This window comes from Entelurus aequoreus, linkage group LG08 (assembly GCF_033978785.1).
Source record: "Entelurus aequoreus isolate RoL-2023_Sb linkage group LG08, RoL_Eaeq_v1.1, whole genome shotgun sequence".
Classification (NCBI taxonomy): Eukaryota; Metazoa; Chordata; class Actinopteri; order Syngnathiformes; family Syngnathidae; genus Entelurus; species Entelurus aequoreus.
Genome location: NC_084738.1, coordinates 1332090 through 1359803, shown reverse-complemented (window position 1 = coordinate 1359803; position 27714 = coordinate 1332090). Strand labels below are relative to the sequence as shown.

Genomic DNA, 27714 nt, shown 5'->3' with positions numbered 1-27714 from the left:
ACCCCAAAACTCAAAAATGCGCTCTAGCGCCCCCTAGGAAGAAAACAGACAAAACTGCCTGTAACTCCCAGTAGGAATGTCGTAGAGACATGAAACAAAAACCTCTATGTAGGTCTCACTTAGACCTATATTTCATACACTGTCAACCCCCAGCAAAAATCAACAGGAAGTTTGCAATTCCCCCTTCAAAACAAAAGTTGAGTAAAAACGTACTTTTTTTCAAACATTATCTCCTCTGAGCGCGTTTGTCGTGTCGGCTTCAAATTAGCACAGGAGAGAGATTGAACCCTTCTGATTAAAAGTTGATTAAAGAGTTTTAATTACTGCTCCGGTTTGGATTTTATGAGCCCTCAAAGTCGGTCCCGTCCATCGCTGCTTGCAGCTTTAATTATTTTTATTTTTAGAACATGGGAGGTTAGGATGGCCTTTTTTCTTTTCCTTTGTCATTTCTAGTGAGTTGTACACATTTTTTTTTAGTGCAAAACGAAACAAAAATATATTTGGTTTGCATGGTAACACTCCGGATTTATGAATGTGAAATTGACCAAAAATACATAAGTTTTATTGCATTCTCCAACTCTTGATTAAAATGACAATGTGAAAACAAAACCTTTTTTCTTTTTTTAACTCAAAAATGGTATGGTAAGTAGTAAACAGAATAAATGAAAGTTCAGTCCAAAACAATTGTAATAATGGACAATCAAAAAACAAATGGATAATTGATTATTTTTCAGCCTCTAGTTACAGGGGTAAAATGTATGAATTATTTTGACCTGTACTTCTTAAATTTTATTTGGGATGACAAATTTATGTTCAGTCCCAATTTTTCTGAAATCACTATGAGGCAAGAAGTTCCTCCAGAATGCAACATCCTTTGGTGGACAACTTTTATCTAAATTCAAAGAATTTCTTATTTGTTTGTTGTTACATTTTTGATTTAGGAAGTTTCTTTCAGCTGTTTATACTATGTAGAGCTGAAGAAGCTGGGCTGGGATACTATTTATCATTTTTTTTTATAGTCAATAATACTCATGTCAATATTACGTTTTTCAATAAATGTAATATAATCAAAACAAACATTCCATTCCTATCAAAAACATTTGAGAATTTTGTTTTTTCCAATGCATTGTTTCCAATGCCTTGTTTCTGTGCAATACATATTGGTTATTAAAAATAATGCGTTTAAGACTCCTAACTTGGAGAAGTTGTATCCCTCCTTCCCGTCTCTGGGTGGCAGGGGAGCACACCCTGACCATAAAATGAGATGTTCGTGCAAAAGTGTCTGGAAAACAACTGCTTTAAGTCATAACTCAAATGTTGACGTTGAGCGAGACAGGTAGTCTTTTCTCAAGTGTATGGTTATCACTTTTGCATTCCGAAGTCTCAATTAGAGCGTCTTTTCCTTCGAAAAGTGATCCAATCCACCTGCGAATATCAAACTAAGGGGCCTTATCTATTTACCTACTCAGTGGTCTAGTGGTTAGAGTGTCCGCCCTGAGATCGGTAGGTTGTGAGTTTAAACCCCGGCCGACCCATTACCTCCCTGTTTGGCACTCAGCATCAAGGGTTGGAATTGGGGGTTAAATCACCAAAAATGATTCCCGGGCGTGGCCACCGCTGCTGCTCACTGCTCCCCTCACCTCCCGGGAGGTGATCAAGGGTGATGGGTCAAATGCAGAGAATAATTTCGCCACACCTAGTGTGTGTGTGACAATCATTGGTACTTTAACTTTGTGTTCAAACTGAAATGCCACTATTTAATTAAACTTGGTGGGTTGCTTTCTCCGAGGTGAAGATAAACAATTACCATATGTAGAATATAATATGAGTCCATTAATTATGTTCCCCACAGAGTTTGTAGCCGTCAACTCCATGCTTGACCAGATCAACTCCTACCTCGACGACCTGGAGGACAAAAATGACGCCCTCAACAGCAAAATGCACGAACTCCTGGAGTCCAATCGACAAGCCCGACAGGAGTTTAGGGCCTTGCTCGCCAAGGAGGAGGCGGAGGAACGCCGGTCTGGGGGCAGCAACTCATCAACGGGCACCAAAGAAGACCAGAATAAACAAGAGACAAGTTAATATGGAAATTTTAAGCAAGAAAATTGTAAAAATGTTTTAGCTGTAGTTGTGAATGTGTACACTAGTCCTAAATGTGCAGTGTTTGTCTCTGTAATTCATTTAAATTATGTAAATGTGTATTTATTTAACCTGCTGGGTTAAGAAATGTTGTCCAAAAAAATGACTGCTTACAAAGAAAATTGTCAGACATTTTAATAATAATTAAACGCTCCAGGAAAACTGAAATCCAACATCCAAAAACACATTAAATTTCCAGCCTTTTAGAAAACATCATGTGTCTTGCTTTCAGTTTTGTCAGTAGTTTAAAAAAAAAAAATCCAAACACAACAATCCAAAAATTTTGCGCTATAATGTACAGTTTAGAAATCTCTACCGACACCAATGTAAAGAAAAAGAGAAATGTGCTAACCATGACGAGCGTTGCTACACATGGGCGAGTCTTTTGGGGTTCTAGGTAACCAATACAAGGGTGAAATGCATTCACTTCTACAATGCAAGATAAGCTATTCACATCTACAATGCAAGATAAGCTAACATTCTGCAGTAAAGAGAAAAAGTTTTTTTCCCCCCATCAAATATCACATCTACAAAAAAAAAAGGGACACAATTCAATGATCAAACACAAGGTTAGACTCAACAAACGCAACTTTTTGACAGCAGTCGGACAAGCTTTTAAAAGGAACTATGATCAACAATCAAGTGTACGTTCATGAGTGTTTTTTCTTTTGTTTTCTTCTCCAAGTGCAGAGAGCAAACATAATCCTGACCCCTTTCAAGAAATGCCCTCAATCTCCTGAGCCACACACAAATACTCTGTGGAGCTCACGTCAGAGTCACAATTTGACTTGTGATAACACCTAAAAGAAACGGTTTGTGTTAACGTACATGTCATACTGGACACTTGCAGCAGCATGGGTTTGTTTACAAGAGTCTCTGGCCATTGCAACACATGGGCTTTCCTCATGTTCACAAAAGTAGTCGTTTTTTTTTTTTTTTTTTTTACAGCTAAAAACAAGGTTTTTGTTTTAAAAAAAACATACAATTTGGAGAAACATTGGTTGGACAGCCACGACATGACAAAATAAAAGCATGAATCTCCAAATTTTGTCATTTAAAAATAATATAATCAAACAACCTTCATTTGTATCTTAAATAAGAATTAAGAAAAAAAAAATCAAATTTGGGGATACATAATTTTTGTCACATAAAGAACTAGGCCAGGCCCTATCTCGCAATAGTAAAAAATTAAAAAAAAAATCCTGAATCCAGACGGTGACCCGGATCACCCCTAAAATCCAAACACTTATCCAATTTTGGATATTGTTTTTGAAAGTTTAATTTAAATCTGCCATAACTTTTTTTTTAGCTGTGTTTGTTCTATCAGAATGAAATAAATGGAGTGACACCCACTCTCTTTGTTTCTGTGGGTGGAGGCGGGGCCAAACATACACACACAGAGAAGTCCAGACTTGTCATGTAAACTTAAGGTAAGGTAGTAGAAATACTCCGGCTCACCCCCAAAATCTATTCACTTATCCAAATTTGGACGTTTCCTGAAAGTTTTATCGAAATCCGCCCGTAATGTTTTTGAGTCATGTGTGTTGCTAACTAACTCACTGGCGATGGATGGCAACAACACAAAGCAGGTATCTCCAAATGTTGTCATTTTTCTAACAGATTCTATAAACAATTAGTATTTTGGGTAACGGTACAAGATGCTCATCGAAAATATGGAGGGTCCGTGTACCTTCCGTTCATCCCATTTCCAATTCTGCAACGCAAATCAAAAAACTAAATTAGGGCCATTTTACGATTTTTATTATATATGGCAGATTCTAAAACCAAAAATATTGCCAAAAAATTGGATTTTGTGCTGTTTTCCTTTTACTAATTTTACTTTTCCCAGATAAACACAAAAATCCAATTTATGTTCATCCAAAATGCAAAAATGCGTGTTTATCTGTGTGATGACAAATTGAACCGGACGCAGTATTTTAGCTTTTCTTTCGCGTTTAGCATGTTTTTAGCATAACGGTAACATCTTTGTTCAGCAGGAGTCATATTGTCATTTAAAAAAAGTGTCATTAAATAGCTGTCAAACTTTTGTTTCAGAAATAAAAAAAAAGAAAAATGGTTAGCATTTAAGATTTCGAAATAGAAATGGGCGAAAGGTACACGGCCCATGGAGATACATGCTTTTTGTTTGACAGCCGTCGCTTAAGAAAAAAACCTACAAAAAGCACATATCTCCAAAGTTTGTAAGTTAAAAAAAAAAGGTAAAAAACAAAAAAACGATTTTCATTCAATCTTGAATTAAAAAGTAATGTGGAATTTTGGAAATACAGAACTACAAGAAAATCAATAAAAAAGCATGTATCTTCTTATTTAAATTATATCAATCAATCAATGTTTATTTATATAGCCCTAAATCACAAGTGTCTCAAAGGGCTGTACAAGCCACAACGACATCCTCGGTACAGAGCCCACATTCGGGCAAGGAAAACTCACCCCAGTGGGACGTCAATGTGAATGACTATGAGAAACCTTGGAGAGGACCGCATATGTGGGTAACCCCCCCCCATATATATATATATATGTATATATATATATATATACACACACATTTTTGAAGTTCTGATAAAAACGTAAAAAATAAAGAAATTGTGTACATACATGGTTTATACATACAATCGAATATGTATTTTTTTAAATTCATTGCTGCTTTTATTTATTAATTAGATGCTTTTGACTGAACATGCGCAAGCACTGTTTTTAATAATATGTGATAATGCCTTTTATACTGTATTTATGTTTGTTTCATGAACTGTATGTGATTGTATGTCTACTTGGACGTCGGAGTTTGCAATAAAGCTCGATTGATTGATTTTTGTTATTTTCATATTTGAAAAATAGACAAATATTTCAAACAAATAAAAACCGATTTTAGACATTTGAAGATACGTGCTTTTTGTTGAGCAGCAGCCACGTGAGAAAATAAACGAACAAAAAAAAACTTGCTTATGATTTGAAATCTTGGGGAGTTTACCTTGAGGAGATGAATCAACAATGAGTGACTACGGTCTCATTTGGAGTCGACTGATTTGACTTACAGAAGCTCAGTGTGTATTGGTGTGTTCCCTCCATACAGTAGTTGACCATCTACAACACCGCCGTCCAACCCGCCGAGTGTTGTGTCCGCAAGCACCTGGAACTGATGTTTGTTATCTCGTATGTGCAATTGGCGCGGTGTGTATTCGAATTGCAAAGAAGCTGGCTGGCCCCTTCTGGACCCATGAAACACCTCTCACACACACATCACATCCAGATGCTCCTCTCAGTTGTCCCTCAGTGTCGCTTGGCGGTTCTCCTGGACCGGGGTCTGGTGTTAGTCGACCCTTTGTTGTTCTTCCCTGGTAAAGCAGTAGCGTTCAGCTTCTCTTCTCCCTCTTTATTGGTGTCCTCAGTGGCCTCGTTGAGCTCAGTGGCCTCGTTGAGCTCAGTGGCCTCGTTGAGCTCAGTGGCCTCGTTGAGCTCAGTGGCCTCGTTGAGCTCAGTGGCCTCGTTGAGCTCAGTGGTCTCGTTGAGCTCAGTGGTCTCGTTGAGCTCAGTGGCCTCGTTGAGCTCAGTGGCCTCGTTGAGCTGTGTGATGTCCTGTGAGGTTGGTCCAGGGTCTTCTGCTGTGTCCTGGTCCTCTGCACTGTTCAGGCTTGTTGTCAAGTCCACATCATTGGAGGGGTAGTGTTCTTCCTGGTAGTCTGCGGTAGTTTCTGTTGGAGACCTGTGGTGGTTGTCATCGTCAGCGAAGGTTCCGTCAGCTTCACACGTCTGCTCGAGTCCTTCTTTATGTCTCTGGAGGACAAACAGAACAAACGTGTTTCTTAAGTCAACCACATCTTTGAGAGCCGCGGCCTACATACAGACCTACATGGCGATGTTTTTTTTTTTTTTTAGAGACTTTTGCAAACGTATTAATAATTTAAAAAACTAAGAAATCACATGTACACAAGTCTTCACAGCGTTTGCCATAAAGCTCAAAAGTGAGATCAAATGCATCCTGTCTCAACTGATCATCTTTGAGATGTTTCTACAGCTGAATTGGAGTCCACCTCTGGTAAATTCAGTTAATTGGACAGGATTTGGAAAGGCACACACGTGTCTATATACAGTACAGGCCAAAAGTTTGGACACACCTTCTCCTCATTCAATGCGTTTTCTTTATTTTCATGACTATTTACATTGTAGATTGTTACTATAGGCATCAAACCTATGAATGAACACATGTGGAGTTATGTACTTCACAAAAAAAGGTGAAATAACTGAAAACATGTTTTATATTCTAGTTTCGTCAAAATAGCCACCCTTTGCGCCGATTACTGCTGCACTCTTGGCATTCTCTCGATGAGCTTCAAGCACACCTGTGAAGTGAATACCATTTCAGGTGACTACCTCTTGAAGCTCATCGAGAGAATGCCAAGAGTGTGCGAAAAAGTAATCAGAGCAAAGGGTGGCTATTTTGAAGAAACTAGAATATAAAATAGGTTTTCAGTTATTTCACCTTTTTTTGTTAAGTACTTAACTCCACATGTGTTCATTCATAGTTTTGATGCCTTCAGTGACAATCTACAATGTAAATAGTCATGAAAATAAAGAAAATGATAGACACTTATCCAATACCCTGGTCATTTTTCATTAACTAGGAAATGAAAATTGATGAACACACATATGGCCCTACACAGTCATGCCAAAAGGGAACTCTTCCCTCTCTCCCAGAGTCAGAAACGGTACGGCCCTGTCGTCTTTGTAAAATAGGAAGTCCCCTGCTACCATATATACCTTTTTCAAGAGTAAGTAAGCTTATATTGGCTCTATTGGCAGTAGATTCTTGACAAACTTACCTTTAGGTTCTCAAAGTGCTTCAAAGATTTGCAGTGCGTGTGCAAAGCCGGGGAGTCGAAATGGTAGAACTTGTTGCAAATTCTGCAGATGAAACCGGCCACTGGCACGAAGAAGCTTGAGTCTGCAGAAATCATAGCAGCACAATGTAAATACAATCAATTTTAAACTCCTTCTATTTGTTTTTAAATGTCTAAACAACCTCGCTCCAACATATCTCTCCGACTTCCTTCAGCCTTACTGCCCCACCCGATCCCTAAGATCAGCCAATCAGCTGCTACTGACGGTTCCTGACACAAGGCTGAAGCTTAGAGGTGACAGAGCTTTCGCCGCTGCTGCTCCCAAGCTCTGGAACGACCTACCTCTGAGTGTTAGACAGGCCTCCTCTCTTCTGTTTTTAAATCTCTCTTAAAAACATACTTTTATTCCATGGCTTTTAACACTGAGTGATATCCATCCTGCTATGGCGCCCCATAACACACCTGCTGTGAACCTGTTTTCATGTTCTATTTATTTTAGTTATTTATTTATTATCATGCTCTGTTTGTGTTGTGTTGTGTTTGCTCGGTTCTCATATTATCTTTTAACCTGCCCATTGTACAGCACTTTGGCTACCCCTGTGGTAAATTTTAAATGTGCTTTATAAATAAAGTTGATTTGATTTGATAATAAAGAAGTCACAGTTCCATGTCTACTTGTTCATGGATTGGAATGTTTACTAAGGATGTTGGCTGGCAAAAAGCTGCAGTGGTATTTTCCTGTTGCAATATATTCTATATCTTACCATAAACAGTGTCCGCATCGTACTGCTCATCACTGGTCATATCCTTCAGGGTCACTTCTCTTTGCGAGCTCCAGTCATCCTAAACCACAGGAAGCATGTGTTATCAGAAGTCAGTTATCGGATGCCATCATCAGCTCTAACCTGGTTCTCGAGGGACTCATAGTCCTGCGTCTCCCCACTGCCCTCCTCCTCCTCCTCCACTTCCTCCACCTCGTCGTCCTCTAGCAGCATTAAGTCGTCCAAATCTATTGGCTTGGATGCAATGTCAGAGCCCTCCTTTTCCTGAAGCTGGTGGTGAACATTAAGAAACACAGTGCATGTTAATAATGTTGAAATCGTTATTATACATGGAAGGCCCTTAAGATACCTTCTCTAATCCCTGCCGGTGTTCCTGGGACTGTAAGTGCGCCACAAATAGCGTTGAGGTCCTGAAGTGTTTCTTGCAGACAGTGCAGGATGAGACAACTGCTCTATTTGCAAGCTGCACACAGAAGAAGAGACACTAGCACATTATTATTAGTGTCTGTGCAGTATGCTGGTCATTTTAAACATACAAAATGCATTTCTGTTGAACAAAAGGGCATCTCATTTTACTGCTTTTTGGGGTTGAAAGAAAATGTTAGAAACATAATACAAGGCTTTTTATTATGAATAGACCTTAATAATATCATGCATATTCGATACTATTATTACACTAAAGCAGGCTTGGGCATTCCTTTAAATAAGTCCAAACACATAATTTCCTATCAATCAGGTTATGTTGTGTGGTCTACAACCAGCAGAGGGAGCAATCATATTCTTTAATGAGAAGGTCTCAGCTTTTGACTGGTACTTTATCAAATTTATGTCATTAAAAAATTGGACAGAAAAGTTTGGTGGAATTAAAAATAATGAAGTTGGCTGGAATCTTTCAGTTCAGCTTCAAATTTCGAAGACAGGAGAAAATAGTGAGTCGTGAGGAAGTGTGCAAGGCTTATCATTTGTTTCAATTATTATATGGTGTGCATCTATAGATTATTTTAGTGATTGATTATCTATTAATTTGTTTGTTTGATTACTCGAGTAATCGGATAAAACACACTTTATAGCCTCAATCTGTATTTTAGGGAAATAATTGAAATAAACACATTTTCTGCTTGCCATAACCTTCATTTTTTTGGTAATGTATGCATATCATCAACATTGAAATTGCACTTTTAACATGCCTGCATTAATAAAAATTAAAATAAAAACTGCAGTCTACACTGCAACACAGATCATGGGACACACACACCACCGCTCTGATGTGCGCTCTTTTGCAGCGGCCATGCTGAAACTATGTCCACATACTTAAAAAAGTTCAGGCATTCCATGCAGCCTAGGTTTTATACATTTTTAATAGTTACAACCATTAAACAATTAATCAAAGCCACAGAATATAAATTCAGGCTTTTTTTCCTGATCAAATTAACCGATTTAATCTATTCATTGTAAATAAATAAATAGTCATCTTTCTGGCGTCTTCCCTTATTGAATGGTGTGAGAATTTTTTTTACTTCAGTAATTTAAAGGCCTACTGAAATGAGATTTTCTTATTTAAACGGGGATAGCAGATCCATTCTATGTGTCACACTTGATCATTTCGCGATATTGCCATATTTTTGCTGAAAGGATTTAGTAGACAACATCGACGATAAAGTTCGCAACTTTGGTCGCTGATAAAAAAAAGCCTTGCCTGTACCGGAAGTAGCGTGACGTCACAGGTTGAAGAGCTCCTCACATCTGCACATTGTTTACATCAGCAGCGAGAGCGATTCGGACCGAGAAAGAGACGATTACCCCATAATTTGAGCGAGGATGAAAGATTTGTGGATGAGGAAAGTGAGAGTGAAGGATTAGAGTGCAGTGCAGGACGCCAGGGTGTATCTTTTTTCACTCTGACCGTAACTTAGTTACAAGGCCTCATTGGATTCCACACTTTCTCCTTTTTCTATTGTGGATCACGGATTTGTATTTTAAACCACCTCGGATAATATATCCTCTTGAAAATGAGAGTCAAAAACGCAAAATGGACATTCACAGTGACTTTATCTCCACGAGAATACATCGGTGAAGCACTTTAGCTTCGGAGCTAACGTGATAGCATCGTGCTTAACTGCGGATAGAAACAGAAGAAACATGCCCCTGACTGGAAGGGTAGACAGAGGACCAACAATACTATTATTACTTCTACTATCAGGAGACACCGAACCAAACCCTGGACCTGTAACCACACGGCTAATGCTGTCCAGCCTGGCGAAGCCTAGCAATGCTGTTGCTAACGACGCCATTGAAGCTAACTTAGCTACGGACCTCGAAAGAGCTATGTTAAAAACATTAGCTCTCCACCTACGCCAGCCCTCATCTGCTCATCACCACCCGTGCTCACCTGCGTTCCAGCGATCGACGGCGCGACGAAGGACTTCACCCGATCATCGGTGCGGTCGGCGGCTAGCGTCGGATAGCGCGTCTGCTATCCAACTCAAAGTCCTCCTGGTTGTGTTGCTGTAGCCAGCCGCTAATACACCGATCCCACCTACAGCTTTCTTCTTTGCTGTCTTCATTGTTCATTAAACAAATTGCAAAAGATTCACCAACACAGATGTCCAGAATACTGTGGAATTATGTGGTGAAAACAGACGACTTAAACTGGCCACCGTGCTATTCCAAAATGTCTGCTTCAACCCGTGACGTCACGCGCAAACGTCATCATACCGAGAACTTTTCAGCCGGATATTTCACGGGAAATTTAAAATTGCACTTTATAAGTTAACCCGGCCGTATTGGCATGTGTTACAATGTTAAGATTTCATCATTGATATATAAACTATCAGACTGCGTGGTCGGTAGTAGTGGGTTTCAGTAGGCCTTTAAAAAATGTTTTAAAACGAATATGTATCTATACCTTTTTTAATAAATGTAATTTAGATTCACGTGGCATGTTGTAATAAAAAGGCTAGTGTTTCTTAACCATAGGGCTGGGGCGCATTGTTGGGACGGCAAAAAAATATTTGTTTCTCAGCTATGGTCCGTATGGGCCGCAGTGGTACTCAGTTGTAATACACTTTTCCACCACTTGTGGCAGTAATGACAATATCAAACAAAACATAAGTAGTCTGGAGCTAAAGTAATAGAAAAGTTTCTTTAAGTGCAAGAAATATGACTAAATTGGTGAAGCTGTATTTTTATTTGCAGTTTTAAATAAATAATAATTTTATCGACAGTATATAAAAGAAACATATATTATTATTATTTGTTATCAATTTAGTGATTATTTATTCTGGCAGTACATAATTGTATGTCAATTTATTTTTAATTAGTTTTGATTTAGTCCCTTCTTTCCCAGCATATTTGATTAGTATTTATTTTTGTAATCAGCCTGACTGAAGTCTTGATAATAATATATGTGATTAACACATTGTTTAATATCATTTGACAAGGTTTATCCTGTTAAACTATTAATAGGTAAGATATAAAGATTGAATACAAGTAAAATCAAGAGTCAGATTACAAATTCAGTGTTAATATTTGAGTGGGTCCAAGGGCCCTCTGTAGTGGAAAAGTTGGGCCCATTGTTGACACTTTCACAGTCTTTACTTTCTAGCCTTAAAGGCCTACTGAAATGAATTTTTTAAATTTCCATTCAATGTGTCATACTTGATCATTTCGCGATATTGCCATATTTTTGCTGAAAGGATTTAGTAGAGAAAATCGACGATAAAGTTCGCAACTTTTGCTCGCTGATAAAAAAAGCCTTGCCTGTACCGGAAGTAGCGTGACGTCACAGGAGCTAGTATTCCTCACAATTCCCCATTGTTTACAATGGAGCGAGAGAGATTCGGACCGAAAAAGTGACGATTACCCCATTAATTTGAGCGAGGATGAAAGATTCGTAGATGAGGAACGTTACAGTGAAGGACTTGAGAGGCAGTGATGGACGTATCTTTTTTCGCTCTGACCGTAACTTAGGTACAAGCTGGCTCATTGGATTCCACACTCTCTCCTTTTTCTATTGTAGATCACAGATTTGTATTTAAACCACCTCAGATACTATATCCTCTTGAAAATGAAAGTCGAGAACGCGAAATGGACATTCACAGTGACTGAACATGTAAATACACGATTAATAATATTCAGCTTTGCGAAGCTAACCTAGCAACGTAGCCAACGTGATAGCTTAGCAGTCTCAAATGCAGATAGAAACTAAATTAAAAAAAACCCTGACTGGATGGATAGACAGAAGATCAAAAATACTATTAAACCATGAACATGTAAATACACGATTAATAATATTCAGCTTTGCGAAACTAAAAAAATAGAAGCTAACCTAGCTACATAGCCAACGTGATAGCATAGCAGTCTCAAATGCAGATAGAAACTAAATAAAAAAAAACCCTGACTGGATGGATAGACAGAAGATCAAAAATACTATTAAACCATGAATATGTAAATACACGATTAATAATATTCAGCTTTGCGAAGCTAAAAAAAATAGAAGCTAACCTAGCTACGTAGCCAACGTGATAGCATAGCAGTCTCAAATGCAAATAGAAACTAAATTTTAAAAAAACCCGGACTGGATGGATGGACAGAAGATCAAAAATACTATTAAACCATGAACATGTAAATACACGATTAATAATATTCAGCTTTTCGAAGCTAAAAAAATGGAAGCTAACCTAGCTACGTAGCCAACGTGATAGCATAGCAGTCTCAAATGCAGATAGAAACTAAATAAAAAAAAACCCTGACTGGATGGATAGACAGAAGATCAAAAATACTATTAAACCATGAACATGTAAATACACGATTAATAATATTCAGCTTTTCGAAGCTAAAAAAATAGAAGCTAACCTAGCTACGTAGCCAACGTGATAGCATAGCAGTCTCAAATGCAGATAGAAACTAAATTAAAAAAAACCTGACTGGATGGATAGACAGAAGATCAAAAATACTATTAAACCATGAACATGTAAATACACGATTAATAATATTCAGCTTTTCGAAGCTAAAAAAATAGAAGCTAACCTAGCTACGTATCTAACGTGATAGCATCAGTCTCAAATGCAGATAGAAACTAAATTAAAAAAAACCCTGACTGGATGGATAGACAGAAGATCAAAAATACTATTAAACCATGAACATGTAAATACACGATTAATAATATTCAGCTTGGCGAAGTTAAAAAAACAGAAGCTAACTTAGATGCGGCGGCGGGCTTACTCACTGTAGTGCGTCTGCTATCCTGCTCAAAACACAACACAACCTCCTGGTGTTGGTGTTGCTGTAGTCCGCCGCTCCACCGATCGCACCTACAACTTTCTTATTTGCAGTCTCCATTGTCCATTAAACAAATTGCAAAAGATTCACCAACACAGATGTCCAGAATACTGTGGAATTTTGTCGAAGAAAACAGAGGTATTTGAATTGGGTCCAAACACTTCCCTTGACCTCGTGACGTCACACGCATACGTCATCATACCGCGACGTTTTCAAGCGGAAGTTTCCTGGGAAGTTTAAAATTGCACTTTATAAGTTAACCCGGCCGTATTGGCATGTGTTGCAATGTTAAGATTTCATCATTAATATATAAACTATCAGACTGCGTGGTCGGTAGTAGTGGGTTTCAGTAGGCCTTCAAGCACTTCTTGTGTTCTACTTCTATGTTTTTGTTTGGGTTAAACAGGATGTAAAATGTATGACAAATAGCCAAAGTTACTTTGTGCTCCTCTGTGCGTCGATGGTCAGTGATGGTGGTGGAGTAGTGGGCGTGACAGGTGGTACACCAACGCTGCGTGTCGGCTTTTTTCTCACTTCAGAGCAAAAACAAAACACACACACTAATAGTTAGGAATGCATTGTTTTCTTGTTCCACCTTGATGAAATGTTTAAAGACAGACAAGTCTTTGCTGGCCCCTTGTAGCGACTCGTGCAGTCGTGGCAGCAGGGAGACCAGGCAGGCGTTGCTCATGTGCTGAATCTCCATCATCCTCTGCTGGTGCGAAACGCTGTTCATATGACTGCGGAAGTTCTTTTTTTTTTTTCAAAAAGAAACAGGTGAATGCAAATTGCTAAATGATTATGTGAAATGTGTCCTTATTTGGCCTACCTCCTGACTGTGGCAGGTGATGGTGCAGAGGTAGCAGTAGAACTTGGTGCCATCTGCAACGCTCGCCTCCACTTCCTGCTTGTCTGATGACGCCACAAAGTCCTCCTGCATACTGGAACAGCTGTACTCCTCCTACATTGCAGAACACATTGACAGTTAAATGACATACTGTACATGGATAACAACAAGCATATTTAAGGGGGGCCTGCAGTATAATGATTTGCCCTTTTTGTTTTACTTATTAATGTTGGATACTCAAAATTGGTTTAGCCGCTGAACTCCAACAGAAAAAGAGGCACCATTGCGAGTAGGGATGTATACAAAGTACCTATATTTTTTGGTACCGCTTCCTAATTGGGTCGTTCCAGGAGGACCGTTAAGATTCTGGACAAATAATACGGCTATTGTTTTTTTATCCAGCTGACCGTCGTAATTATGACACGCTGTCACATTCACATTAGCTGCCACTGCTACGCATTGTTAATCAGCTTGAAAAATTACAAATAAAGAAACAACACCATACAAGTTTATAACACAACAATAGTTCCTTCTCAAAAGTCCCTGAAAGTCACACACACTAATAAGAGATAGTGTCAGTTTGAAGTCAATGCACTTTACTCACGACCGCCGCTACTGCGCTTCACAACTGTCATCTTTGCGATCCAATAATCAACATGCCATTATTAATTGAAATTTGAAGTGATATAATAATTCATAAAGTCGCTTTGTCGCAAAATAGCATTCGCAGACAGGTCTCTAGTCACTGTCTGACGTCAATCTATCAAAACACACCTTGCTCAATTAAATGTGTTTCAGTTCGTTCTGTATCTGGACTCTACAAACTTGACATTCACGCATTACCCTTGCTCATTGAGTCTTTTTATGTATATAGTACACACTACACAGACATCTGTAGCTGTCAACAATCAATATGGCCTCCGGTCCGTCCCTTAAATATGTCTGTGTGCGACATTAACACATCATACAATTCCTATTGTTACAAAATGCACACCCACTTAACATGTTCATTGATTGTATTGATTTATATTAAGTATTTGATACAATATATAATGTAAAAGCTCTGCACATGAATGTCATACATAAATAATATTTACAGTTGAGTGTAATTGTAAATAATAGAAACACCGTGATGAAATTGTGTGATCTTTTTCAAGATGATGACATAAAAACTGCGTTACACCTTGCACTGCAAACATAGTTGACTTTGTTTACGACTCCAAAAGCAGGTGTTGATAAAGGACTTCAATACTGTGAGGTGTTACAACATGTTGGTGGTCTCCAACATCTTTTGCTAATAAAAATGTATTTTTTCCAATGTTTATTTACACCATTTTCAAATAGTATCGATAAGAGTACCGATGAATACCGGTATCGATAAGGAATATCGATATAGGTATTGTTAAAATCCTAACGATATACATCCCTAAGTGTGACATTACTACTTGGTTTGAGTGACCACAACAGAAGCTATAAGTATTATTTTCATATAATCTTGACCTGTGCAAAATAACACAGACGTGCGACATGCAGTGACAATAAATACTGGTTTCTTTTTTTATGCGGGGCTGCATCGATCTGAGTGGGCAGGTCTAATGCTGTGACCGGATCTACATATTGTTTTTGAAGTTTACTTTCAATTGTGACCGGAAAAAAAAATAGCGGTGATGTTCGTCTTCAAAATATATGTTTACCAGTGTTCTAGGGATGTAACGATAAACTGTAACAATGATAGTGGTTAAACTCCCATTTGGGTTCAATTAAAGCGCTATTTAGGCTTACAGACTATTTCTAGTCTTGTACCCATCACTGTTAACCATGCTTTCCCTCCCTCTCTTGTCGATAGTGCCTTTTTAAGATGGTCAAGTCTGGGGATCAACCCCATGAAAGATTTATACATTGACCACATTTGTACCTCTTTCCAGCAACTTTGTGATTACTGATCACTCCCTAATCAACACTTTTTTAGATATCTACAGGTTCACAGTTTTTTTCGCAATACTTTTCCCAGGTTTCCAAACTTACCGACTGACCCGACTTTAAAAATATCAATTACACATATTTTAAAATAAAGTTTTCATTCATGCCATGAATTCAAGTACCGTAAGTCACTTTGGGAGGATGACTTAGGAGTGACTATATATATATGAGGAGAGCTCGACAGAGATGTTAAGCAGAGTTCATAAGTCTTCTAATTGTGCTAGACACAGCCTTAAGCTAATACATCGTACCTGTTATACCTAGGTCAGGTTGGCTAAGATGTATGACGGAATATCGGTATATGTGATCAGTGTCAACAGTCTCCAGCTAACTTAATACATACAGTATGTTTTGGCTTTGCCCATCCCTGTGCAGTTATTAGACTGAAATGTTTAATACTTTATCTTTGGTAATTGGCGAAAAGATCGAACCGAATCCTCTAAGCGGACTATTTGGAGTAGTCCCTCTGTCATCTTGTCTTAGCAAATCCAAAAAGAACGTGTTAGCATTTACTACTTTGTTGGCAAGAAGACTCATTGCGTAAAATTGGAAGGCAACCGCACCTCTCTGCCACACCCGCTGCATTAGAGATATTCTTTATTTCCTTTAATTATACAATTAAGCTGACGTGGAACAATTGTTCTGTGAAGTTTCAGGAAGTATGGGGTGGTTTCCTAAAATAAGTAAGAGAGACCGATCTCAAATTCTATTCCGATTGATAAGTAATGGAAAGGTAGATAATTGATCTGCCTTTTGTGTATTGCTGCACCATGTTGGCAACATTCAGGAATGCAGTTGTCTGTGACTTCTTGTCAATATTTGCCTGTACTTATTTGACTGATGCATGTTTTTTTATTTATTTTTAAACATTTTCATTTTATGCATAATTTTTGTGGATTACATGTTTGGGGTAGGAAAAAAAAGAACATTTGACATGTGTTTAATTGTATTTCAGGGGCCGTACTTATCAAGCTTCTTAGAGTGCCATTTTACACTTAAGTCCTGAGAATTTGCGAAATTTAGTCCTACTCTCAAACTTAAGAATAAAAGCTTTTTATCAACGTTCTTAAGTCTAAGAATCACTCCTACTCTCCACGATATTTAAGAGACATTCAGAGGTGTCTTAAGTGGTTAGGAGTTGCCAGCAGGGGATGGCACTGAGACGAGAGAGACGTGCGCGAACGTTCAGGGAACGGAACAATGTTTTGTTTTTTTTGATGACGAGCAGCTGATCAAACGGTATCGTTTAGACAGAGCTGATATTATTTTTGTCACAGATTTAATACTTTTCGATTCCTTGTTGATTTCTGCATGTGTCTGCAGTGGGCTAGTATATATAGAGCCACCCACACCAGTTTCAAATGAGTTGCCTAATTAATGAATTGGAAAGAAAATGTTATGACAGTAGCGTATGTGTGTGGCCGTGAGGTGAGTGACGTCAGTGAGTGTGTGGGCGATAGAAGAGAGGGAGCGGTAGCGTGAGTGCCGGCGGGGACTAGTTTGTTTTGTATTATTTTGTAGTTTATTGTCAAAATATACACTCCCATTGTCCACTTAAATATTTCCAAGATATTTCTTTATTCTTAGACAACGGATTCCCTTCCGTGATTGGTCATTTCTATGGACACAGAAATTACGTCACCTAAAATTCCGTTTACGGCACATAGTAATGTCGTAATTCAGCTCTGAGTGTGACACTTAAGATTCAGTCCTACACTTCGCTGAAAGTGTGAGTAAGACGCTTGATAACTAACTTTTAAGTGCAGCTTTCAGCGAAGAATTTATTTACTCTTAAGTCAACTCTTAGCAGACTTCTTAGGAGTAATTCTAAGAAGCTTGATAAGTACGGCCCCTGGACTGTATGTGTCAAAAATCCAATAAACAAAATGTGTAAAAAAAATTCTAAGAATAATAACTGCAAATAAACTTTCTTCAGTTGAAAAAACCCCCGAACAAACTCACAATCGTTAGTAACAACATTTTAAATTAAAATGATTGAAAATCGGGATTGTTAACTGCACCTCAATAAACTCACGGAGTGACTGGCGCCAGCTCACTAGCTTAAACGCTAACATGAAAACAAAAGACATCAACATCTTTCAATATTAGGAAACATCTACACCAATCTAAACTTATACAAATACATTGCTGTCTCAGCAACAAAGCTACTCAATTGTATGGATTTAAACTACAAGCTGTCCTCTCCTAGTATAGAGTGATCGTTCTAGACAGAGGTGTTTTTACGGTGTGTTCAAGGACAGCTGAACAAAGTAGGACTGCACAATGCCAGCCAGAAATAAGAAATAACAGATTTTATTTTTTTCACACTTTTCATCTTAAAGTGCTACAGTACAAACCAATTATTAACACAAAACAGTTTAGCCTTTAAACAAGACTAAAACACTATCAGTAAATCATTAGAAACACAAAACATGCACAATAGCAGCTTTTCTAATCATGTGTCTATTTGTTTAAGTTATTTAAAAAAAACCACACCTTTTTTTAAGTACTTTTTGAGCACGTTCAACAATATAACATGATAACCATGATAATTTTGGTCATGCTAACTGTGATATAATTTTTTTATATTGTTACGTTCCTGCAGCATTCGTTTTCAAAACATAAATCATGATATTTTTAAGGACGGTGGGGCGTGGATGATTTAAATCGCAGTCTGAGAACTCCTCCAGACATTGACAGCTTGCATACAGACTCAAAAAAATGGGTTAAGCTTGACTGTGGAGCAAAATTTACTTCAAAGCATATCCAATACTTATTATCTAGACCACAAGGAAGTGTTTTAAATGTAAATTAAAATCACCATAAGTCCCCTTAAAGTTAAAAACTCTTTTATGGTGTTGTGACTCTGAAAGTTCCACTGAATAAAATTGTCCACACTGACCTCAGCGGCATGGCTCTCTTGCAGCCCCTCATCAGCATCAGCATGGCCTCCCTCATCTAGAAGGATGCAGTCTAGGACCAAAAAGGTCAGCTTCAGAAACTCGATCCAAGTATAAATTCAGCTTTAAACTGTCATTTCAGTCCAGTAATATGTCTCACCTTCTGGCTGGTTGCTTTCTGTGTTGTACTCTAAAGAGAGAACGTCTCCATCTGCACTGGTGGTGCCGACATGCTGCTCTTGAGGCTCCTCTGACCTGAAAGAGCACACAAATGAGGAGAAAGAAAAAAATCTGTTATTTGAAGCAAACTTTGGTTCAGAATTGTACAATACTGCAATAAAAGATTGCCACACCCTTCCATCTCCATGATCTGCATCTTCACTGCAGGCTCCTCAAGCTGTTGCTCACAGTTCTGTGCGGAGCCTTCCACCGATCCCTCAGCACCACCTGTGGGTTATTGGCAAAGGACCATTTTTAAAGGTTCTGATATGTATTGACATTTCCACAACTTCCTTCCAATTTCTCGAAAATTACATCCTTACCCATTTTCGTCTCATCAGCCTTGCTCGCTGCTGGACAGTCACCCGCACTGTTGCCTGCCATCTCCACGCTGTCCCTCTTCCTGTCCTGCTGGCGAGCAACAGCCTCCTACACACACACACACACACGAAGAAACCGATGCTCACACTAATGAACACTAGCACATGCAGCAAAAATACTTGACAATTGTCCTTGATACCGTGCTGGTGGTGGTAGAAGAGGAGGTGGATGCTGCGCTGGTGGCCGGTGTGCTGGTAGAGTTATTGTAGTAGCGAGGGTGAGAGTGGTAAGGCCGAGCAGAAGGGTAACCCCTGATGGGGGACTTCATGGCCATGCCCATCGGAACCGGACCCAGAAGGGACGACCTGTTCGCCGCAGCATAGAACTGACGAAACTGCTGTCCAACCATCCCAAAGCCCCGCATGTTACCTAAAGAAAGAGACCCAGCATTGAGGTAATGGAGTATCAAATGGAGGTTTAAAAAGATATTCCTGTTTTGTTACTCTGCATCTGTTGCATCATTAAGGCACCCTGCATCATGGGATTGGGGCCGATGAGGGTAGTCTGGGTCGCCTGGCACAGGTTGACCATCCTGGGAGGGGGGCCTGACTGCGGAGGCCCAGGGAGGCCCCTGAAAGCAACAAGACGAAAGTTACTCTAGTTTGAGCATATTTACAAATAACTAGAGATGTCCGATAATGGCTTTTTTACCGATATCCGATATTGTCCAACTCTTAATTACCGATATCAACCGATACCGATATATACAGTCGTGGCATTGAAACATTATTATGCCTAATTTTGTTGTGATGCCCCGCTGGATGCATTAAACAATGTAACAAAGTTTTCCAAAATAAATCAACTCAAGTTACGGAAAAAAATGCCAACATGGCACTGCTATATTTATTATCGAAGTCACAAAGTGCATTATTTTTTTTAACATGCCTCAAAACATAAACAGTGCAATACTTTTTCATAACATGGTCACTACTGCCTGTTTCTCTTGTTATATTCTTATTTTACTGTTATATTTTTATTCTCATTGTTGCTTTTTATTTTTATTGTTATTGTAATATTTTTCTATTCAGTTTCCATTTATACCCCCATTATTTACTTTTTAAATTCGATCTCAATTCTGTACACTGCTGCTGGAATTTTAATTTTCCTGAGAGAACTCTCCTGAAGGAATCAATAAAGTACTATCTATTTATCTATCCAAACAGCAGCTTGGAATTTCGGACATGCTCTCCCTGAGAGAGACTATGAGGAGGTTGAGGTGGGCGGGGTTGGGGTGGGTGGGGGTAGGGGATAACGGGGGGGGTTTATCTTAGAAGTCCCGGAAGAGTTAGTACTGCAAGGGATTCTGGGTATTTGTCCTGTTGTGTTTATTTTGTGTTACGGTGCGGATGTTCTCCCGAAATGTGTTTGTCATTCTTGTTTGGTGTGGGTTCACAGTGTGGCGCATATTTGTAACAGTGTTAAACTTGTTTATACGGTCACCCTCAGTGTGACCTGTATGGCTGTTGAACAAGTATGCCTTGCATTAATTTGTGATGAGAACAGCCGGTAGATATTATGTGACTCGGACGGCACGCACGCAAAGGAAATGCCTTTAAGGTTTATTGGCACTCTGTACCTCTCCCTACATCCGTGTACACAGCAGCGTTTTTAAAACGTCATACATTTTACTTTTAGAAACCGATACCAATAATTTCCGATATTACATTTTAAAGCATTTATTGGCCGATAATATCGGTAGGCCGATATTATCGGACATCCCTACAAATAACCTTGTTGGAATACTCTAGTTGATTGGGAAAATAATTTTGTCAAATCTAAAAAGGAGCAGATTAAAGGCACATTGAAAAGTTGGAACGCTATTATTTTTTCTCATACCAGTGAGACTTTATTCTTGCAAAATTAGAACTTTGTCATCACAATATTTTGTATTCTTATTAGTGGGGGCAAATTATATTTTTTAAAATCAGAATAATCACACTTTTGAATTTGGATTACTCGTAGTTTCTACAAAAGCATTGTTTAATTTATCTGTGGTACTTTTGTTGACAACAATGATGCAGGTCGTCCACTGTCGATGTTCCAGTAGCGTTAATGCCAGCGGCTGCCTCAAAAACATGTTTAGCTTTCACATGGTATTTTAAAAGTTGTTGTACTTCAATAAGATAATTCATTGCTGCAACATATGCAAAATAACCTTGGTTTTATCTAAATTCTTGTCAAAGTCAAGCGAAATTTGCCACCAGTTGGAGTCTCCTCACTTATTTTTGCCCATAATTGTACCCACAGGTGGCGTGGGTAGGATTTCTACATTCCACCCAGTCTGAATGCTTCTGTATATATGTATACAGTATAATGTTTAAAGAACACATTCAGAACATTCGTTCTCAGGACTGGACTGTGTACCTTACCTCCTTTTGCACTATTTTTCTTTTCTTTCCTTTCTTTGTTTTGCATATTTGTAGACTGTCCCACTGATAATGGAGTAGCTTTTAATCTCATTGTACCTGTGTATAGTGACAATAAAAGGCATTCTATTCTAGGTACCCATCCACGTGATTAATCTGTGTTTGTACATGAGTATAATTTTTTCTTTATTTTTGGTAATATGTATTTGGAGAAGCGGAAGAAAATGGATGTATGGATTATTCTCATAATGGGGACGGCGTTGCGCTGTTGGGAGTGGCCGTGCCAGCAACCTGAGGGTTCCTGGTTCAATCCACACCTTCTACCATCCTAGTCACGTCCATTGTGTCCTTGAGCAAGACACTTCACCCTTGCTCCTGATGGGTCCTGGTTAGCGCCTTGCACAGCAGCTCCCGCCATCAGTGTGTGAAAGTGTGTGAATGGGTGATTGTGGAAATAATGTCAAAGCACTTTGAGTACCTTAAAGGTAGAAAAGCGCTATACAAGTATAACCCATTTATCATAAAATGTTAACTTTATATTTTTAATTAAAACCTTATCATAATATTTATTCTGTTATGCAGTTTACCACTGGTTTGTAATATTTTTACTTGAACATCTTTATCACTTTTACAGGCCCTGTAGACTTTGTCTTATTATTTGGGAATTTTTTTTGTAATGTTCTTTATTCTTATAACATTTTTGTTTAATTTGTTTTGTAAAATTACAAATTTAACATCATCATATTTTGGTGTATTTCAGGTCATCTTACAACACTGGTCAGAATTGATCTGTATCACTATTATGAGCAGTTTTTTTCCAGTAAGATGCCAATATAAGAGTAATGGTACTTGCACAATAACATTCAATGTCACTGCGAGAAAGAGCAAATGGTTTAAACTAGAGGTGTTCGATAATATCGGACTGCCGATAAATGCTTTAAAATGTACAATCGGAAAATATCGGTTTCGGTTTAAAAAAGTACAATTTATGACTTTTTAAAACGCCGCTGTGTACACGGACGTAGGGAGAAGTACAGAGCGCCAATAAACCTTAAAGGCACTGCCTTTGCGTGCCGGCCCAATCACATAATATCTACGGCTTTTCACAAACACAAGTGAATGCCACGCATACTTGGTCAACAGCCATACAGGTCACACTGAGGGTGGCCGTATAAGCAACTTTAACACTGTTACAAATATGCGCCACACTGTGAACCCACACCAAACAAGAATGACAAACACCTTCCATCCATCCATTTTCTACCGCTTATCCCTTTTGGGGTCGCGGGGGGTGCTGTTTAATGCAGGGGGTCACCAACCTTTTTGAAACCAAGGGCTACTTCTTGGGTACTGATTAATGCGAAGGGCTACCAGTTAGATACACACTTAAATAAATTGCCAGAAATAGCCAATTTGCTCAATTTACCTTTAACTCTGTTATTATTAATAATTAATGATATTTATCTTTGTGGAAACACTGATCATCTTAATGATTTCTCACAATGAATATATATAGAAACAGATAAATATCAATATGCAACACTTTATTTTTATATTTTCTCTAAGTGCACATTTTTCAAATTGAACATTTTCAAATGATCACTTCTAAGACAGTCTTGTGAAATCACAATATCCCATTTTAACTAGCTAGCCACTAATATTTTTTAACAAATCATGAATTACTTTGCACCATGTTTGTACAAATAACTCATGTAAAATACAAAAGTAAACTCTCAAATTTTTAAATTATGTCACACTTTGAACTGGACACTAAATCTGTTATCTGTTTCTTTGTCAGTTAGTGGGAAGCCTGGCATTGCATGCTGTTAACTAGTGTGTTGTACTCTGGTGTGTAACTTGACACTGCAACTCTGAGTGAGTCTTGCAGATGTGCATCAGTGAGGCGTGTTCTGTGTTTGTTCTTGATGAAGTTCATGTCAGAAAAGGCTGATTCACAAAGATAAGATTTCTCATTGTTTGCGGAACCTTCTTAATCTTTTGGACATATTTTCACAGCAATCTGGCCTTAAGATTAATTATGATAAATGTGAAATGTTAAGGATCGGAAATCTAAAGGGAACGTCCTTTCGAATGGAATGCAAAGTGCCTGTTTTGTGGACAGATGGACCAGTTAACATACTTGGTGTTGTTGTCCCAGAAAATCTGGAAGATCTAGGCTCAGTAAATTATGATAATCGACTAAGAAAGCTGGACAAAATTATGCAATTATGGAAAGGGAAATCCCTAACCTTGTATGGTAAAATGTCTATTGCCAACTCGTTAATTATTCCTCAATTTATTTATTTGTTTTTGTCATTACCAGCTCCATCACAAAACTTTTTTAAGATTTATGAGCGGAGGGTCTTCGATTTTGTCTGGAACGGCAAACCAGAAAAGATTAAAAGAAAGGTTTTGTACAAAGAGTATGAATATGGGGGCCTGAAACTTCTCAACCTTGAAGCTATGTGTCTGTCTTTAAAAGCATCAATTGTTCCAAAGATGTATTTAAACATTGAGTGGTACACAAATGTCCTGTTGGACAAAAAACATGTACTGTATCAAAAGAAATTGTATCCTTTTTTTACAAGTGATCCCCTCCCAGAGAGTCTGCTGGGAAACATAAAGGAAACAATCCACTCATAGTGGTGTTTTCAATTTTATGTGCCAGAAAAAAGAGACAATATTTTGCAGCAGTTAATATGGATGAACTCTAATATTGTAATAGATGGAAAGCCTTTCTTTTGGAAAAAAATGTTTGAAAGAGGAATCATTTTTGTCAATGATATTATCAATGAGAATGGTAAAATTATGAAGTATGATGAATTTAGAGCTATGTATGGTGATGCTTGCTCAAGCTTTTCATTTTATCAACTAACTGGAGTAATTGGGAAAAGATGGAAACAAATAATTAATTATGGAACTACTAAATTATTAGTTTGTAAACCTCTAATAAGAAATTCTAGTTGGCAAAAAGGAACTAAAATAAATAGAAAAATATATAATTTTTATTTAATAAAGAAATCTTTGAAGGCTGCCTCATACAACACAAATGGAAAATGGGAGGACTTTTTTGACTGCCCGTTGCCATGGGATGCCATATTCAAACTAATCTATAAAACCACTATCGATGTGCAAAATCGTTATTTTCAAATTAAAATTATTTATAACTTCTTACCCACAGGGAAAATGTTAAAATTATGGAATATGACAGAGTCAGATGATTGCCAATTTTGTTGTCAGGAGCCTGAATCCACCCTGCATTTGTTTTGGTATTGTCATTATGTGTCTTTGTTTTGGCTGGAAGTTGAAAAAATGTGTTTAAGGATTGGTTTGTTTATGAAGCTTAATGTGGTTTCTGTTATTTTAGGAGAGTTCATTGACAATCATGATTTAGTCAATTTAATTATAGTACTCGGTAAAATGTTTGTTTTTAAGGCCAAAAACAGATATTCACTTAGTATTACTTTCTTTAAAACATTTATTCAGTATTTTCTAACTTTAGAAAGTTACATGGTTGAAAACGATAATGATGCCAAAAAACATTAAAAAAAAGATGAGAAGTCCTCAAAGGCTTATTTTGAAAGTATAATTATGTTTATAGATTATATGATATCTGTTGTTGTGTTCCCTAATTTGAGTGACCTGGACATAATCTGGACTGTACATAAATGCTTATTTTGAAAATTTAATTTTGTTTATAAATTATATGCAATCTGTTGTGTTCCCTAATTTTTTTCTGTGTACATGAATGAAGGTGTGTGTTGCTGAGTCCGACTTGGACATTATCTGGACTCGGCCTGGTTTAAAAAACCCTTTAAACAAATCTAATTTCATTGACAACCTGGTCTGTTGAAGATAAGGCCCTTTTTTAAAAAAATAAATAAAATAAGATAAATAAATAAAAAACATTTTCTTGGATAAAAAAGAAAGTAAAACAATATAAAAATAATTACATAAAAAATAGTAATTAATGAAAATGTTAGTGGACCAGCAGCCTATACAATCATGTGTGCTTCAGGGACTGTGTCCCTTGCAGATGTGTTGTCTATGTTGTGGGAACCAGAATATTAGTAGCAGAAAGAAATAACCCCTTTTGTGTGAGTGGGTGTGGATGAGTGTGCATGGGGGAGGTTGTTTGGGTTGATGCACTGATTGAAATTGTATCTTGTGTTTTTTCTATGTAGATTTAATTTTTTTTTAAAAATTTAAAAAAAAAAAAATTTTTTTTTTTTTTTAGAACAGGCCCGCGGGCGACTCATCTGGTCCTTACGGGCGACCTGGTGCCCGCGGGCACCGCGTTGGTGACCCCTGGTTTAATGCATCCAGTGGGGCATCACAACAAAATTAGGCATAATAATGTGTTAATCCCACGACTGCATATATCGGTATCGGTTGATATCGGAATCGGTAATTAAGAGTTGGACAATATCGGATATCGGCAAAAAAGCCATTATTGGACATCTCTAATAAATACACAAACAAACCATCTGAATACATAATATAAATAATAAATTACACAATATTATCTTACAATGTAAGACATGTTGAAAGTAAGAGATGTTAAAATAAAACGAAACCGATGACTTCCACCGGAGGCCTCAGCAAAGCCACGGGGTCGCATTATTATCCTCACCGTTGAGTCTGGTGGTGGTGATGGCCGACATGATGGGCTGGGGCCGGCTGTGTCGGAGGTGGTGGCGGTGGTGGAGGCGGCGGAGGGGGAGGCTGCTGATGCTGGAAAAGTTGCTGTAGTTGCCGCAGGTGTTGGTGGAACTGTTGTTGCTGCTGCTGCTGCTGGTGGTGATGGTGGTGGTGGTGCATGTGTGGGTTAAACATTACGAAGTTTAAGTCCCCACTCTTTCTCCCAAGAGGTTGCGTCTGACGGACCGTGGAGGCACCTGGAAGGGAAAGAAGCTAATGCTAATGCTAATTTCCAATGACCGCTTTGGGACACAACAGGTCGCAATGACAGCTAGCTAGCGTTAGCATGCGCGCAAGCACTAAACGTCAAGTTATTATTGCTTAATATTATTTGCTCCTTTATCCGACAGAACGAATTGTTTACTCCGAGCAGGAGAGTATCGCCATCCCCTAAAAAACTAAAAAGAAACAGCAATACGCTTCGAAACAAATGAGAAAACCAACGCCATGACACACATAAACAAAGCTACATGAGCCTGCGCTCAATGGCCAAACGCAGTATCTTAGCTTAAATAGCTCCAAGCGTTTACACCGGACCTCTTTGAGATGTTTTTATTGTCACTTACTTCCCAAATGTAGAGAAAATGCGATGGTGGTTGGCTATTATCCTTCCCAAAATCATTAAAAATGAACAAATTTCCCTCAGCGCGGCTCAACTCTCACAGAAAGCCACACTAGCCTCTTAGCTCAGGGGTGGGTGGATTTTGCTGACCTCTAGTGGTCGCATGTAGAACTGCAGTTGCAGCCATTATACACCAAGCTCCACCTTCTGCGCACTTTTGTTACACGATTACAAAATATGTAAAGCTGTTTTGTGGGAGGGGAAAAAAAATTCCCTGAGCCCATTGCTAATGTGTGTGTTATTAAAATGTCACTAATACTTTTCCTGTCCATGGTTTTTGTCGATTCAGCACCATGGACAGATCGATAGTGCACCCATTGCTCACTGTGGGTTCCATCAGTAATATTAAAAAATTTGGTTTTCTACACCAAAATGCATCTATTTATTATTTAACTTATTATTATTGTTCTCCAGATTTTGGCGCGTTCTACCTTCCACATTTTTCAACCGATCCAAACCGTTCCAACTTTAAACTGTTCAGCCTATTCGGGAATCGCAGGCTTTCCCTTGTCAAATTCCAAAAATTCCCTGATTTTCCCAGAATTCCAGGTTTTCCGGGACATTTTTCCCATTCAAAATGAATTGGCCCTTTTTCAAACGTTCACCATTTCCACATTTTTCAACCTATTCAAGCCATT

General features: G+C 38.2%; 2 protein-coding genes across 3 annotated transcripts in view; one reads left to right on the top strand and one right to left on the bottom strand.

Annotated features, from left to right (window-relative positions):
• bbln (bublin coiled coil protein) overlaps window positions 1–2532 on the top strand; it is a 3297-nt gene extending 765 nt beyond the window's left edge. Inside the window, exon 2 of the mRNA XM_062055297.1 lies at window positions 1853–2532. Within this exon, the coding sequence (XP_061911281.1) occupies window positions 1853–2085 (233 nt within the window). The 3' untranslated portion in view covers window positions 2086–2532. The remainder of the gene's footprint in view (window positions 1–1852) is intronic.
• Window positions 2263–27146, bottom strand: ciz1a (cdkn1a interacting zinc finger protein 1a). Of its 2 annotated transcripts, none has more exons than XM_062055295.1 (16): window positions 27021–27146; window positions 26387–26651; window positions 19831–19958; window positions 19527–19756; window positions 19330–19435; window positions 19141–19234; window positions 18948–19042; window positions 18790–18860; window positions 13890–14021; window positions 13681–13811; window positions 13500–13593; window positions 8130–8264; window positions 7904–8050; window positions 7763–7841; window positions 6981–7102; window positions 2263–5934 (listed from the first exon to the last, which is right to left on the bottom strand). In XM_062055295.1, exons 2-16 carry the CDS (start codon window positions 26587–26589, stop codon window positions 5431–5433), a joined length of 2271 nt encoding a protein of 756 aa, XP_061911279.1. In that variant the 5' UTR covers window positions 26590–26651; window positions 27021–27146; the 3' UTR covers window positions 2263–5430. The 2 variants fall into 2 exon arrangements, with proteins under 2 accessions (XP_061911279.1, XP_061911280.1); XM_062055296.1 differs by having other exon boundaries at window positions 8130–8243.
• Window positions 27147–27714: the final 568 nt, after the last annotated feature.